This window comes from Rissa tridactyla, chromosome Z, assembly GCF_028500815.1.
Source record: "Rissa tridactyla isolate bRisTri1 chromosome Z, bRisTri1.patW.cur.20221130, whole genome shotgun sequence".
Lineage (NCBI taxonomy): Eukaryota > Metazoa > Chordata > Aves > Charadriiformes > Laridae > Rissa > Rissa tridactyla.
This window is the reverse complement of record NC_071497.1, coordinates 49928276-49945642: the sequence shown is the minus strand read 5'-3', so window position 1 is coordinate 49945642 and position 17367 is coordinate 49928276. Positions and strand designations below refer to the sequence as shown.

The 17367-nt window shown below is 39.5% G+C and overlaps 1 protein-coding gene across 2 annotated transcripts in view; it reads right to left on the bottom strand.

Annotated features, from left to right (window-relative positions):
- Positions 1–816: 816 nt before the first annotated feature.
- The window catches only part of MLLT3 (MLLT3 super elongation complex subunit), a 139459-nt gene continuing 122908 nt past the window's right edge, over positions 817–17367 (bottom strand). Inside the window, exons 10-12 of one of the 2 annotated variants that reach the window (XM_054185856.1) lie at positions 15034–15105; positions 13690–13761; positions 817–4798 (exon numbers count right to left, since the gene is read on the bottom strand). In XM_054185856.1, coding sequence (XP_054041831.1) covers positions 4667–4798; positions 13690–13761; positions 15034–15105 — 276 coding nt within the window. In that variant the 3' untranslated portion in view covers positions 817–4666. The remainder of the gene's footprint in view (positions 4799–13689; positions 13762–15033; positions 15106–17367) is intronic. The other variant, XM_054185857.1, reaches the window with a different exon arrangement.

Genomic DNA, 17367 nt, shown 5'->3' with positions numbered 1-17367 from the left:
CACTTTGCAGTAAAATCAATCAGGCTGAGGTAAACCAGAATATATGTAAAGTGTAATATTCAAACAAATGTTAAACAGACATTAGTATCTCAAACCGTAAGACAAACTTAGATTTTTGTAGGATGCTACAAAACATCTCTCTCTCATCAAGGCAGCAACAACACAATTATTACAGCCCTGAACCAAAGAAGCTGCCACTCTGCAAGCTGTCACCCCGTCTTACGGCAGACAGAACTGCTGACCAGCAAACTGTATTGTCTATGTTAACGTAAGAAACCACATGCAGCAACTAAGAGATCTCTTCTTACTTTTTTTTTTTTTGTCCTTAGTTCTGCCCTGCCCCCCCCATCCCCAAAGTGTATTGTTCTCACTGTGGTAATACTTCTCTCTCCTGCCTAGCCACAGCGGCATTTCTTGCTGCTCAAGTAAATGCAAGGCCCTTGTAAGATTGTGCTTTGATGTTAATTTATCTGCTTGCTCAGACACAGAGCCAGCCTTGAAATATCATTGGTTTAGCTGCGCTAATGCACTGATTACCTGCCAAGCACACGCAGAAGCACTGCAGATATGACTGCTAGTGCCCATCACCTGTTTGTAAGCCTTTTAATGCCCAACAGTAAAGCTTCTTGGTACAGTATACAGAATAGCTTCCTGGTGTACACTACATTCTACTATATACTGCTTCACAGTTAAGAAAACTGTTGTGGCTTATGAAAACACATGCCTGCACTTTTTAAACTCTAAAAAGTTTAAACTTTTTAAACAGTTTTGCTTTGCTTATTTTTGCAATTCCTGCTAGCTCCTGTTATGGCTGAAAGACATTAATTTTCACTACGAGTCTCAATTTCAGTGCATTGCACTGCAGCCAACTGTGCAAATCAATGGACCAATGAGCAAACACAAAAATAACAAGTCCCTCTATAGACTGAAACAAGAATTTTCTAAAAGATACACTGTTTGCAGTTAAACTGCAAGTAGTAAAAGACAGGACATGATGTGCATGAATGAAGACCGCATGAAGCAAATTAAACATCCTAACAGCACAGCACGTCTGGAGTAAGATAATGCATGCAACCACAGATTTCTCTTAAGACCGTTCCTACAGCTTTCCCGTTCCTATTGCAAACTAAGTAATGGGGCTTGAAATCAACAGGTTGTTCAAGAGAGCCCAAAACACTAGTACAGCTCCTAAGAAAACAAGATTATACTTACCAAGTAAGGACCAAGGACCCAAACCAGATTGTGAATATCCTTTATTTCACTGTGAGAATGGGAAAGGAGGAGAACAAGTCAGGCAAAACCCAACAACTTTTGATTTCCTTCCCCCAGACTAGAAGAAACTAATATACACTGGGGCTCTCCAAATGCACTGTAGTGTGTGTACTCCGCTTCTGAAAGAACAGACTTAACCTAAAAACACCCAACCAATGAAAAGAAGAGAGAGAGAAATGATCAACCATCTCTTATGATCCAAAGGCTGAAGACTAAGCATGGGATTTGTTTTGCCATGGAAGACTCTCCTCACTTCAGTGTATGGCCCCACCTCCTTTGTTGCTCTTTCTCTTCAGCGTGGACTAAAATAGCCTTCAAATCTAGACGATACTGAAACTTCTGTAAAGCTTCTCAGTGGATTAGAACTTTTAAGAAGATATTAAAACTTTTCTACCCAATTAGACATCAACTTTCTGAGGTGAAAGTGGTGAGACAAAACCTGTCCTTACTATTAGATACAACTACTGTTCTAATAACAGTGATTCACTGAAGCTGAAAATTATGTTTTAGACATTGCAACTTATTGCTAACCTCTGTCCGGTCACCTCAATGAATTAATCCAAATTCTCACACGTAACTTTGAACCACCTGATGTTAAGTAAAACTCCAAAACATTTATTGCCAAAACACTTTAACCCATCCCAAAGATAAATGCTCGTATATGTTAAAGACTTGGAAGGGTATCTTTTTATTTTTTCTTTAAGAGAAATATGAATGCCTGAAATTAATTGAACAAGGATTTATTTTGTTTCCACATACAAAATTAGACAAAAACAGCTATTTTTTCTTTAAATTTAGATCAACACTTTGTAATTCTTATTCTATGAGAATTTTGTGGAAAACGTCAGATGTACACACACAACTTCAGTTTATCTTCTTCCCTCTCCCACAGAATTAGAAAGTTTAAGAGTTTAAGGATAATCCATAATTTGCATGAAATTCAGCAGTAACTTGATACTGGAATTGCTGTCATCTCTCTTTTATGCCTATTCTCCTATTTGCTGTTTTCTTCAACCCCTGTTCTCAGTGTACAATAAAGCTTACCTAGTATTTCAAGGGTAAAACGATTCATTTCACCCTTTCTAACAAAACAGTGCAATATTCAAACTAGGAGTATCGTAGGATTCTTCCCCTCCTGGAACTCAAGGAGTTTTTACCACAAGATTTAGTCAAAAACGTTAAAATGGGTAAAATCCCATATGTACCAGGTACAACTAAAAGATAGGAAGTTGAACACACAATAGTAGACCAAAGGTTTTTAAGGTTGTTTTACAGTTCCAAACATTTTCATATAAAATAATCAATAAAAATTGAATTTTATCCCCTTCACATGCACCCCTCCCCACCATCACCTGCCTTATGTCAAAAGTAACTTCAAAATTACACTCCACTCCCCGCTTCCTCCCCAATTGCACATTAAGACATGGACTTAAAAGAACAACATAACACTTCAAGTATGCTTCGTGCCAATCGTCAATAAGAGTCATAACATTACTGAAAAAGTACACTTGTTCTTGGGAAGCCTGAGGACTTCCTGTGGAGTGTGGTCAAACTACATTTTAAATAAGAAAAAAGCCCCCCAACCCAATCCATATCCCACCCTCTCAAAAAGAGTAAAGTGTAAAATTTTCTTTGGACTTAAAGAAACAGTATTAAATTTACCATCTGAATAAGAAATAACCCCAATAGGAATTTAGTTTTACAGTGCTGCACAAACTGTGCGCATGAAACAGTAAGTCATACAGATACTACTGTTCAGCTCTACACATATAGACTACACATGGCATATAAGCATACACATGACACACTGGCCTCTCCAGAAACAAGATACATTTTTAAGGCTGGTGAACCTGAATAAACCTTTGCATCCAGAAGTATTTTTTTTTTTTTAAATTCTTTTCTCTTTTCATTGAGGGATTTGAACTTGTAATGGAAGGGTGATAACCAGCAGCAATATGAAAGCACAGAGCATCGATGTGAAACTGAGTACACATCCTCTCATTTGATCATGCACAAACAAGAATCCTGATTTTAAGGAATAATGGATGGTATGAAAGAATACTCATTTTTATAGACAAGAAATCCTTCTGGAAAAACAAACAGGTTATTGAACAGATTGAACAAAATCTGGAAAGTGTGAAAAGCATATATGCATGTGTGTGTATGTATATACACACATACACAGGTGTGTGTATATGTGTATATACACACACATATATATGTATTTATTCCAACATGTAACTGTATAAAACCAGATTTTCTTGTTTTCAAATAGAAGGTTTTAATTTAGCAGTTGTAGAAACAAACAATAACAAAACCAGAAACAAATCCCCAAAATAAACTAAGCAGACCATATACTATATGAACAAACAAAAATGTTAAGCAAATAGTTTCATGGTAAAAGTGAGTCACACACTGGCAGCAGAAGTTGAAAGTCGTAGTAATAAATAGCTCCAAATTAAGAATTTTCTACAACATTTCTTTAGCAGACAGGACCAGAATCCCCTCTTTTATGATGATCCTGCAGAACATCTTCACTCATATATATTTAGTTTTATAACATTAAAACAGACACAAGAATGTAGACTGCAAAAAATGCTGGATTCAGGACAGTATACATAACATTTTTGTTAAAAGTCCTACTGTTTTTTTCACTAAGGCTAGACAGCAAGTCATATGATCCTGTTTGGTGCATTTTCTACCATGGTCAAGATCAATACATGGACAGAGCCAAGGACCTGCGGTCCAACCTGCTGTGGTCTAACCCACTGTGGCAGATGGGAAACAAAATATAGGACCACTCTTTAGTCCCCAACTTTGTATCTTGTTTCCTGGAACCGTGGAAGTGTTAGAACAAAGTGGTGTTTCAAGTGACTAGAGAAAGATAGCAAGAAATGGCATTTTAAGATGAATAAGGTTACTAGGCTTGTGATAGTACTGCATCAAAAGAGCACAGATGGGACCCCACTACTTGCAACATCTGGTAGTGTCGTTCAATGGCTCGTTGACTTTAGAATACATGTATGCAATAATAAATAGATCAGTTATGTAGTAAGGCAGTGTGTTGAACATGCATTCATCTTGTGGACTGGAATACCACAGAGAGAGATACATGATACCGTACACATTCATTAAGACCAAGTTTTTTTTGTTTGTTTTTTTGTGTGTTGGTTTTTCAAGGCTATCCAGGCAAACTTCCAGAGCATTTTCTTCTTGAGAAGAGTGGTCCTCTGAGTCTTGTCACTTTTCCTCTCCCTTATCAAGAGATGATGACTGGCTTTAAGGAAAAATAAAGCTGAGGAGGCTTGTTTTATCCCCTCCCCCTCATGTTGGTTGCATCATTCTGAATGTTTCATTTAAAGAACAGTTTTTGATACAGGCAGACGCTGAATCCTCAAGAGGTTCCAGATGTTTCCAGATAACTCTGTAGTTTACGGACTGTGGTTTTGTCCAGTGAGCAAAGATCAAAGTCAAACGTTGTATTTGTGATATGAAAGTGTCCAGTTTCTTCTATAAGATTTACTATCTGAAAGGAAAGAGAAGATGCAGTTGAAAATTTCAGCAGTTTTACATGGCCACTGAATGTACTAACATGGCACTAAGTATCACATGAAAGGCATAAACAAGCCCAATTGCCACAGTGCTTGCAGGTTAAACAGTTATCCTCGTCACTCACTCCCTTTCTGACACAAACTACAGCCCAGACTGCAGTATCTCAGGTTTTCTTTAGATCATCATCAACCACAACGCCAGCCTACTGATCTGCTGTTCCAGCAAACATTACCGTTGAACTATTGAGGATATATTTTTCAAATGTTAAAAGAAAATCTGCATATTTTCTAATCAGTCTTTAAAAAAACCACACAAACCATAGAGCAACATCCCCCACTCCACCCTCTTCAAGCCCACACAAATACAAAAACCCAAGTAGATCTCTGGCTGGAATATTACTGTATGCATAGCTACTAAGCAGGTTACTTCAGAAATAACTGCCATAAGCCTTTCTGCAAGCAAGGGAAATAAATAAATCCTTATAGAATGTAGTCCATAGCAAACAAAAAAACGTATTCAAGAGCTCTCACAGCAACTGTTAGTTCACATACTAGCAGTTACTTCTTGAGTAACAGACTTAAATCAATATTTTTTTAAACAAAATCAGCCATGAAAGACTCCTACCAGTGGCATAAGATCACTTCTTCTGGTGACTATTTAATATATAATCATGGATTTCAGTCAAACAGGAAGCATAAGAGCTGTCAGGAGTTCCTGACAAGAACAGGGACTAAAACATCTCTCCTACGAAGAAAGGCTGAGAGAGATGGGCCTGTTCATCCTGGAGAAAAGCAGACTCAGGGGGAGTCTCATCAGTGTGTACACTGGGGTGTAAAGAAGATGGTGCCAGGCTCATTCCAGTTGTGCCTCGTGACAAGAGGCAATGGGCAGGAATGGAAACACAGGAGGCTCCCTCTGAACACTTCTTTCCTGTGAGGGTGACCAAGCACTGGCACAGGTTGCCCAGGGGTCTCTATTCTTGGCGATACTTAAAAGCCATCTGGACATGGTCCTGGGCAACTGGCACTACATGTCCCTGCTTGAGCATGGGGAGGGTTGGACCAGATGACCCAGAGGTCCCTTCCAACCGCAATCATTCTGTGATTCTGTGAAATCAACAGTACACATCTAACTTGTGCCTTTCTGCAGTTTTGGTATTTTTAGTCTCTGAACTGTAGTCTACATCTTTAAAGAGTGGTCATACTCAACAGTGAAATGCTGTAACCACTTACCGCAGATATGTTAAGTTCTAGGAAGTGCACCTACCTAAAAAAACCCTTCCAGCATCTCGGAAAGCCAAAGCGTTATTTGTCAGTGTCAACACAGTATGGCTATGAATCTCTCCTGTGCTGTTTCACTCCAAGATACAGACATCCCAAGGGAGCAAAGAGAAAGGCACCCCATCCAGAAGCGGGACACTACTGAAGGGTAGTGTCGTGGACTGACACAACATCGCTCTTCTGTTCGGTCCTTCTGCGGCACTCAGGCTAGGCTCAATGTCCTGTTTGCACTTCTCAGTTTGAAATCCATTTATTTCTAGGGCTTCCACATACACCTCCACTGAAACGCTGCTGCTAGATATTCCTTGCTTTATTACTCTGACTGTTAATTCGTTTTCCACAGCTGGAGAAGATACAGATCTATGCAGATATGGTCTTAGAAAGCATACCTTAATGTCACAAATCTGGTAGGAATACACCAACTTGAAAAAAAAAATGAATTTAAACAAAATATTTTGTAATTTTCCACTCCCCATTTCATTACGTAAGCAGATAGTTTTTTTTCTCCACAGACCACAGACGAAAAGACTATGTTGACGATACATGAAATAACTTCATGTGTATTGTCAGGCATGGCCTGACACAGCCCAGAGTGGATTAAACAGAATGGAAGCAAGATAAAATAGTAAGAGGAAAATGCCTGTTACAGTAAAAATCCCCCTTTCCAATCACCTCCCATTTTCCAGGTTGGAAAAAAACTAAAGTAAAATCTGTTTAATTTGGTTTGCAGTTGTCCAAAATTCTGAAAGTACTTAGGAACAATCCTGCTTTTATTAACACTTCATTTAAATTTGCTTTAATTCTTTTTCCATATGGGAATTTTTAGTCTAAAATCACAAACTTCATTTGTCCACTTGTTGATTCACAGATTCTTTTAACACTTTTTCCATTACCTACTGTTCTGCAGTTAACACGGGAGGAGAAAAAAATAATCAAATGGGGCAAAACTGATTGTTACCAGAACAAAACTTTGATATGTGTTATTTGTCATACTCATTTTTAGCACTTTCTTGAGCTTCATTTAAAAGAGAAGTGAAGGAGTCAATCAAGCCTCCTCTTGTAAAGTTAGGAATTTAATGTCAGGTTTGGTCTCCAAGTGTCCATGTGTGTGATAAATAAATGGCTGCACAAGTAGTTTACAGAAGCCAAGGCCAGGAGGATGTAGCTACGCTGAACAATTCTGTCTAACACTTCCTTGTGTTACGGAATATATGTGATTTTAGAAACAAGGATTACATAAAAGTGTTAAAACATTTTTAAACGACACTGTATATTTTTAAAAATTGGTAAGTACTTTTATTGATCAAGTTCTGCTTTGGGCTTTTAAGCTCTAGACCAAGAGAAATATAAACATTTTAAACATATCTATCATCCAGCCCTCAAGAAATACAGCCACGATGTCAGGGCACCTGGTAAATCAGACTGAAATGAACCCGAAAAATTTTAATGGATGTACAAAAAATCTATCGAGATAAACTCAGACAGATCAATGAAAAACACCTGCCTGTGTGCCAGTCAATGAGGAATTAATAACTTGCAGTATTAGCATATGCACCCTTATGCTATTCAGATATACTTGAAAAAGAGTAAAAGTTTGAGATTAGTTGCCAGGAAGTCTGACAGTTATAATATTAAAAATACAGCATTAAAATGTTTTATTCTGACAGCTCAGGCTGCAAAGAACAAAAATATCCCATTCGTTTCTGCTGTAGTACACTTTGCTTTTCTGCTGTAATGTACATCTCTGTTTACATAATGCCTCTCCAGCCCAGTTTCATCATTATCCATCATAGTACAACTATTTATCTGCCTTTAAACAAGCAAATGTGTATGTGTGTTTAAGGAAGCCAAAGTGCAACTAATGACATAGTCATTTTTCAATTTATGGAGGGCTTTAAGCCATTTGATAGTTTCCAGACCTGCAAGCTGCCCCTTGAAGAAAATTCTCAGAAGATAGCTGCCATCTGAAGTTAAGCACCTTGTGGACATGAGCAACGTAATTTTCAGCGGTGCTGCACACTCTCAATTTCTTCCTTATGCCTGTGCTGTCTAGCGCACTGGCTTTAAGGAGATTTCTTTAAGGAGAATCTTCAAGGAGATTTGAAAATCAGAGGCAAAGTCTTACCAGAAGACTTTGACTTTCATGGGGTCATGCTAACATCATCTGCACTGAAAATGCAGCGTTATGCACCCAGCTTTAGCCAGCCATATTTGAATATATGGGACATGCCATATTAACACCTAATTGCACATTTGGTTATCCCTACTATTTCACTACAAAACAGAGTTTAAAAAAAAGAAAAAAAGCCTAATCACTGTAAATCCTAAACCTTTTCTTTACAGTGAGAGAAGTGGGAAAGATATTTCTTTCTAAAATGTAATTTCAGGCCAATTTCTGTTCAGCCACGGTTGAATATTCACATAAATATTCCTCAGGACTAATTTCTTGGTCAAATGTTCTTTTACACCTGCCTTCTCCCTCTTGGGCAATTCTTATATAAGTATCATTTTACATTAGGATTACTTAGCTACACATCTGGGCACTTGCAGTTCAGTATAACATCTCTCCTGCCTCCTCCCTCTTTCTTGTGGATTTATTTCATCTTCCTTTAACAAAGTCTCTCAAAGAGAAATGCCTCTCTTGGGAAAGAGCCACCTTCTCCAACAGATATATTTTTCTCATTTCTCATTTGCTGTCATGGCTATGGACTTGGTAATAATTGAGACTGCAAAAACCTCTCTTCTCCTTTAAACATTCCTCAGCAGAAGTTTCAAAAGCCAGCGCTTTTGAATGACCAAATGCCTTCATTCTTCTCATCCAAGTCCCTTCTCTAAAAATTCCCTAGAAGTCTGTGGGCAGCAGACTTTGACACATGCAAGAGACTATTACCTGCCCCAACATAAACTAAAGAGATGACAACTGCCACTCAGGAACACAGAACTCCACCACCATTCCACTTCAACGCTGCCACCATCTTTAAAACCTCTTGCAGGTATTCACAGTTTTCTGTTGCATATTTTTGCCCTCTGCAGTTTTATCCCTTGCTCTCCTGACCCTTGTACTTCCTATAGTCTCTATATACTTATATTTCCTGGTCCAAAAGTTTCCCATTCATTCCTAAAAACTTTCTCAGCTCAGTACTCTTTTTATTTCTGTGCTTACTGTGAAATATTTCACATTAATTACATAGCTGCAAAGCAGTAAGGACATTTAAGATGGGATGAAAGTTTATTTGTAATGCAGAGAAGCCTGATTCTCTGCAACTTATGCATTCAATATTGTGAACGTATTTCCGTAAACTGATAAAACCATATGAACTAATGAACTACAGAACATTAAGGGATTAAAGGCTTTAAATCCAAACTGCATTATTTGTTTTATAACAGCAGAGACCATTTGCTAGTGCAGACTGGCTAACAGACGACTGTTAAAGTAGTGTGGCTCTTCCATTGAACTCTGGTAGACCTCTGTAGCCAGTATTACGCAGTTACCAGCTGCCAGTACAGAAGTGCACCACTCTCCTACCCTGCACCATCCGTCCATAAATCCAGCCTTCACTGAGGCTGTATCGACAGCCTGCAGAGCGTAGGGCTTAGATGGCTTCATGGGAAGTTTTGGAAAAGAGAATAAAAATCTGCTTGAAAACCTTTTCTGCAGAGCAAGAGATGAAAATAAACAAGAAACATTTTTTCCCGTGAGGGTGGTAACTGCAAAATACTGGCTACAGAGGTTTACCAGAAGTGAAACCATTCAAAAGCTTTGCCTTGGACAACTGGGAAATTAAGTGCTCAGGAAGCAAAACCAGGGCATGAATTTACAGTACAGTAGCTTTTTCAGATTCACTTTTTATTGACACAGAATCACAGAATGGTTCAGGTTGGAAGGGACCGTAAAAGATCACCTAGTTCCAACCCCCCTGCCATGGGCAGGGACACCTCCCACTAGACCAGGCTTCTCAAAGCCTCATCCAGCCTGGCCTTGAACACTTCCAGGGATGGGGCTCCACAACTACCCTGGGCAACCTGTTCCAGTGCCTCACCACCCTCACAGTAAAGAATTTCTTCCTAATACCTAATCTAAATCTCCCCACTTTCAGTTTAAAACTGTTACCCCGTGTCCTATCATTACACTCCCTGATCCAGAGTGCCTCCCCATCCTTCCTGTAGGCCCCCTTCAGGTACTGGAAGGCTGCTATAAGGTCTCCCCAGAGCCTCCTCTTTTCCAGGCTGAACAACCCCAACTCTCTCAGCCTGTCCTCATAGGAGAGGTGCTGCAGCCCACTGATCATCTTCGTGGCCCTCCACTGGACCCGTTCCAACAGGTCCATGTGCTTCTTGTGCTGAGGGCTCCAGAGCTGGACACAGTACTCCAGGTGGGGTCTCAGGAGAGCAGAGTAGAGGGCCAAAATCACCTCCCTCGACCTGCTGGCCACACTTCTTTTGATGTGGCCCAGGATGCGGTTGGCTTTCTGGGCTGCAAGCACGCATTGCCTGCTCATGTTGAGCTTCTCATCCACCAGCACCGCCAAGTCCTTCTCCTCAGGGCTGCTCTCAAGCCATTCTCCGCCCAATCTGTGTTTGTGCCTGGGATTGCCATGACCCAGGTGCAGCACCTTGCACTTGGCCTGGTTGAACTTCATGACGTTCGGACAGACCCACGTCTCAAGCCTGTCAAGGTCCCTCTGGATGGCATCCCTTCCCTCCAGCGTGTCAACCACGCCACACAGCTTGGTGTCGTTGGCAAACTTGCTGAGGGTGCACTCAATCCCACTGTCCATGTCACCGACAAAGATGTTAAACAGCATGGTCCCAGTACTGACCCCTGAGGAATGCCACTCGTCACCAGTTTCCATGTGGACATTGAGCCATTGACTGCAACCCTTTGAGTGCGGCCATCTAGCTAGTTCCTTATCCACCGAGCGGTCCATCCATCAAATCCATGCTTTTCCAATTTAGAGACCAGGATGTCAGGCAGGACAGTGTCAAACGCTTTGCATAAGTGCAGGTAGATGACGTCGGTTGCTCCCCCCTTATCTACCAATGCTGTGGCAACATCATAGAAGGCCACCAGATTTGTCAAGCACAATTTGCCTTTGGTGAAGCCATGGTGGCTATCACCAATCACCTCCTTATTTTCCATGTGCCTTAGCAGAGTTTCTAGGAGGATCTGCTCCATGATCTTGCCAGGCACAGAGGTGAGTCTGACTGGTCTGCAGTTCCCTGGGTCTTCCTTTTTTCCTTTTTTGAAAATGGGGATTATGTTTCCCCTTTTCCAATCAGCGGGAACTTCACCAGACTGCCACGACTTTCCAAATATAATGGAAAGCGGCTTGGGGACTTCATCTGCCAGCTCCTTCAGGACCCATTGATGGATTTCATCTGGTCCCATGGACTTGCGTACCTTCAAGTTCCTCAGATGGTCCCGAACCTTGTCTTCTCCTACAATGGGCGGTTCTTCATTCTCATAGACCCTGCCTTTGCATTCTGCAACTTGGGTGGTGTGGTTGGAGCCCTTGCCAGTGAAGGCCGAGGTGAAAAAGTCATTCAGCACCTCAACCTTCTCCATATCCTGGGTGACCAGGTCTCCTTTCTCCTTCCTGAGAGGGCCCACATCTTCCCTAGTCTTGCCTTTACCCTTGATGTGCTTATTGAAGTTTTTGTTATCTTTGATGCCCCTAGCCAGATTTAATTCTATCTGGGCTTTAGTTTGCCTAATCTGGTTCCTGGTCACTCGGACAGTTTCTCTGTATTCCACCCAGTCAACCTGCCCTTGCTTCCACCTTCTGTAGGCCTCCTTTTTGCTTTTGAGCTTGTCCAGGAGCTCTTTGTTAATCCACACAGGCCTCCTGGCATTTTTGCCTGACTTCTTCATTCTTGGAATGTACTTTTTCCCATGTTATCCTGCCAAGCAGGTCCCTCAAGAGGCCAAACTCTGCTCTCTTGATGTCCGGGGTAGCGAGCTTGCTGCGCGCTCTCCTCGCTGCTCGAAGGATCTTGAATTCAACCATTTCATGATCACTGCAGCCAAGGCTACCCTTGAGCCTGACACTCGCCACCAGCCCTCCTTGTTGGTTAGGCCAAGGTCCAGCATAGTTCCTCTCCTTGTTGGCTCCTGTACCATTTGAAGAAGAAAGTTGTCATCGACACACTCCAAGAACTTCCTGGATTTCTTGTGCCCTGCTGGGTTGTCCTTCCAACAGATATCAGGGTGGTTGAAGTCCCCCATGATGACCAGGGTCTGTGAACGCAATGCTGCTCCTATCTGTCTATGGAGGGCCTCATCTGCTCTCTCGTCCTGGTCAGGTGGCCTGTAGCAGACCCCTACCATAATGTCCCCTGCCCCTGTGTTCCCTTTAATCTTGACCCATAAGCTCTCAGTTGGGTCTTCATCTATGCCCAAGTGGAGCTCCATGGACTCCAGCTGTTCATGTGACCTCGCTAAGAATTAATGAATAATGTAAAGTGGAAAGGGTGTTGCAATTCCTACCTTTTTTGCATCCTGCACAGTAATTGCCAAGTATATACAGAAATTTGCCCTTGCCACAATTCTGAAAGTGTGCTTTGGTTCCCTTTGTAGACAAAAGGGAACTTGGGAAACATCAGTATCTTAAATATGAAGTATAGTTAATATGCATCATTGTGTATCATAACTCATGAAATCTGACAAAGCTATCAGAATTCCTCTTTAACTAAGAATATCCTTAATGAAAGTCTTCCTTTTGACTGACGACTCTATTGTTTTCTCATCTTTACTCACAATATTGAGCCTGAACTAACAAACAGGTTAATGTTGGGGCTTACAAAATATTCTTAACACAACTATCCAAGTGTTCAGAAATTTAATGAGTGATTGCAATCATGCAGAAGTGGTAAAAATTTCCCTCTTCACAACATGTCCACAACTGGCACATAATTGCACTAAACATAATAAAACCATCTGTGCTACAATTACATCTGCTTTGTTAACAACGCTTCACAATTTGTAATTCAATAGTACCTGACAATGCCACCCAAAACAAAGAATGTTATTCTTTGTTCTTACTATTGCATAACCTTTCAATAAATTTGGAGCATTCGTGGTTTGTGCATTTTCATATTTTACTCCTCGCATGACTTCAGAAGACTCAATGAATAGATTGTGGTTTTGCCCAAAGTGAGCTATGCTTTGAATTCCATGTTTTCTGTTTGCCATAGAAAACACCTTTAATTGTTTCAGAGAAAATGTCGGTCATTTTCAGGAAAACGCAACAAGATTTGTACCAAGTCATAGTGCACAGCTGTTTCCATTCTCCCATCCTGTTTTCATAGTTATTGATACAGTACATTGAGAAACAACACTGAATTGGTAAGAAATTCAGCTCAGAAAGGCAATTTTTTATATTTGTCATTTAGTGTGACAACACAATTTAAAGTATGTGTAAGAATTCCCTAAGCTGCACTGAAAGTGGCAATGGGCTGTATATGGATTCTATAGGCTTGAAAGCTACTAAACTTGATTATAGAGTTTTAGATGAAGGGGAAAAAATAGATGTAACTTCACAATTTCAATGAGCACGCTGTGATATTGCATGAGAGTGCTCCTCACCTGCTGCAGTACATGTCTCTCTCTCAATGTCATTAATCTTCTGTGGAGCTCTACTAGTTCATCGAGATATGCCTAGAAACAAATCCCCCCCATAAACAACTTGTTAATTAAGTCATAGCTATGTATTTCAAAAACTTCAGATGTCTTCAAAAACAGTACAAATGAAAATTTTTTTTAAATCTTCTTTGAGCTAAATTTTCTCATTTAGTAGTTTGGCTTTCTCTAGCTTAATACAACCCAAATACATGTTTTTGTGGGTTTTTTTAGATAGTTCATGACAATGAAAATCTTATTAGGTGGTCATTTGTTGTAGAAGATAATCTCTATATCTGAACTGTGGCAAAAAGTATTTTTTCTAAAAAAATCTCCCACCTTTTCACATAAGGCCCAAACACAAAGGCTCACAATCAAATCCCTCTTTTTCCCTAAAGCTCCATAATTAATTTTCTGTGTCAACAAGGAGATAAGGGAAGAAAGATCAAGCAAGGTTAATCCAATGGTAAATTCCACTGTCCTCCTTCCTGGGATGTCAAACTTGTCCCACCTCTCCACCCAATTAACAACTCTCTCCTTCAGCCTGAGCCATCAGAAACCTTTTTTTCTTTTGAGCAGAGAGAAATACAGCACCCAGCATAAGAAACCAAAAAGCATATGGATCAGGCCACTGAAAATCTAGCAACATATACTGAAACTTTGGTCTCCTGACTCACATTATCATAAAGTTTACACTAATACCTGTAAAATATGAACCTTCAGAGAAACTTGTCCACACTGGGAAATTGGTCTATGCTCACTCACACAATGACTTAGACTTCTTACCCGTAGCCAGCTGACATGATTTTAAACAAGAATGTCTTTCTCAGTGTTAAATGGTCACTGTTGGTTCATATCATTCTAGTTAACATCCTAAATCACACTGCCACTTCCTAACACACAGACCTCAGAAAGGATTCGGGAAAATATGTAATTGGTTTTTTTTGATTGACTGATTGGCTAGGAATACAGCTGTGAATTCTCCTCTTCAAAAATTACCACTTCATCTCTGAAGCACAATGCAAACTCATGGTGGAGAGTAGATAAAATAAATAATAGATGTCAGATTCCCAACTGCTGACATTTGCCAAATGACATGTATTGCAGAGAAGGAAAACACTTTCAAAATAGGACATAAGAAGAAAGAATTACAGGGGGAAAAAAAAAAAAGAGACAGATCTGCACCTAAGGAAACCCAAAGCCAAGATGTACTAACTACTCAGATTTTCATTCTGTAGCTAAGGTTGGTGTTTAGTAAATCCATTAATATCACATTCTGGACTAGTTTACTGTTACCTCATTCTCATTTACCTTATCACAATCTCCATTCTTCATTTGTTTATCAGATTTGTTTTGCTTTATTGGACTTTTCACTTCTAAAATCTGGAAAAGAAAGAAAATCCTGTGAAAATTAAATGCATTATTGGACACAATTACATATAAAAAATTCTGCTATCAGTTAATAACACAAAGAATATAACATCTGGAGAAAATGTGATCAAAACTCAAAACTGAGCTTTTCATTTATTAATTCATATTTTTCAGAAAAAAGCAGCTTACAGCAGAAAATGCTGAGTTGTTGGAATGAGGTGATATTGTTATTATTAATCCTTAATAGAATTCACTTAATGTCATTTAAAGCCTCGTCAACACTTTTTTGTATCTTTTGCATGCCGATAGGGTAAGGGGTTTGATTCTGCAGATACAAAATGATGCTGAGGTACTCTTCATTGCCTTTGAAATGTAACATGATCAGTATATTTTTCCTGTTTGTTTTTTTTTTCCCCAACGCTGTCTCTTTTCTGCTACAATAGAGATTTTGAAACATAATCTTTGAAATGAATGAATCAGTTGTAACTAAAAAAAAAGTTTGACTGTAATTTCTCTTGCACTTTATGGAACCCTTCCTTCAGTGCCATACAAAGCCATTTACTACCACAGACAAACCAAGAATGCTTCATCCAGTACTGAATCACAGCCAAGAGCAGCAGCATGTCAACAAGTAGCAGAATACCATGCTTAATATGAAAATTTTAGTACTAAAATGAGGAATATTGGAATATTTTGGGGAAACAGAACTGTTTACTGGTCTTCCGATTTTTTCCACACACAACACACATTTTTTTGAAGCTAAAAGTAGAGTTAAAAAAAATAAAAAATAAATCACCATGTCATTCCCAACCTGGAATATGATCAGTTCTTCTGAAAAACCTCGAAGAAAAATAAATGATCACAGATGATGGGAGATTTACTTAGCCAGGAGTGATGCACGGCCAGAAAGCAAAACATACTTTTCCAAAGAAAAATCCCAGTTCTTTGATTCAGCATCCCCTGGGGTTACTGCTGTGTAGGCCAGTGGAAGAAAAACTCTTGTTTTGAAAAAAAAAAACAAAACAAAAAACATACCTCTAGGCGTGGATCCAATACCTTTTAGATGCTTTCCTTGTTTTTAAAGGAAGAAAATTCTTGGTTTCAAATAGAACCTTAGAAAGGGCACAGTATAATTGAAAAAGCTGATTCCTTACCATGCTCACATCTTAAGCACTCTTGTTTAGATGACACACAGCACTAATCACATCTGAGAAGCTTACAGAAATATTAACTCTGTCTTAGCTCTTTAGTTCTATGAATGGACTTAGTCAACACAAGCCTGATTTCATCAGTCAAAATCATCATCCTGGCAAGCAGCACTATGCTACCAAGCAAGGACTTCAAATGTGGTTACGGTCTGTTCAATTTGATTTCTTATAATGCTTTCTTAAATTTCTGATTTTCAGCTCAATTATAAAATTCATCTCAATTACAAAAATGGAAGAAGGTATGTGACATTCAATTTTAGCTGGCACACTGCTATTGTTTGGAGTGTCTAAATGAGCATGGAGGCCGCCTGTTAGATGACCAAAGGGGAAAGGAACATGAAAGATGTGACTGAGTGGGCTGCTGATATTGAGACTTAAAATTACTTAACAATTACATTGCCTCTGTAGTTAAGTCTTCATTAAACAACAAACCACAGATAGGTGGTTTTATTTTTCTTGAGTTTATGTCTCCAATAAACACAACATTCTTGATCATTACAGTTTGCTTTTTTCCCCAAAAGACTCTCTCTTAAAAACTTGTCACTCCTGTACAGATCAACTTAGAAAAGCCTGCAGAGTTTCTGGTGGATGAGAAGAATGCCTTCTGTGCATGGAATCTCCTTCCTCTCTCTGTGCAAAAACTACTCCCTAAGTTTTGTTCTGCACAGTGTACTTGAACTTAACTGACATGGATAATGTTTTGTCCTTGCACTACCAGTAAGCTTGTACTGGAAATCTTATTAGAAAAACAATGACAAGTAAATAATTTCTGCCAGATAATTGAAGCAGTTAACCTAAGAGACACAGTAAAGACGCATCCATAAAACTCACCACCTAAACCAAAAACTTTTGTTAATACAGGTACACGCTATTCTAACTACAACAATACTGTAAGCAGCCATTTATTGCCAGTCAGTAAATTTCATGACTGCTTTGTGTATGATCCAAGTGGTCCTGACACTGGGAGTGAATTATGGTTCCCTAAAACAAGTGACAAATTATGATTATTTTTTTTTAAAAGAATATCAGTTTTTATGTTTAGAGAGCCTTACTTTATTGGTGACTG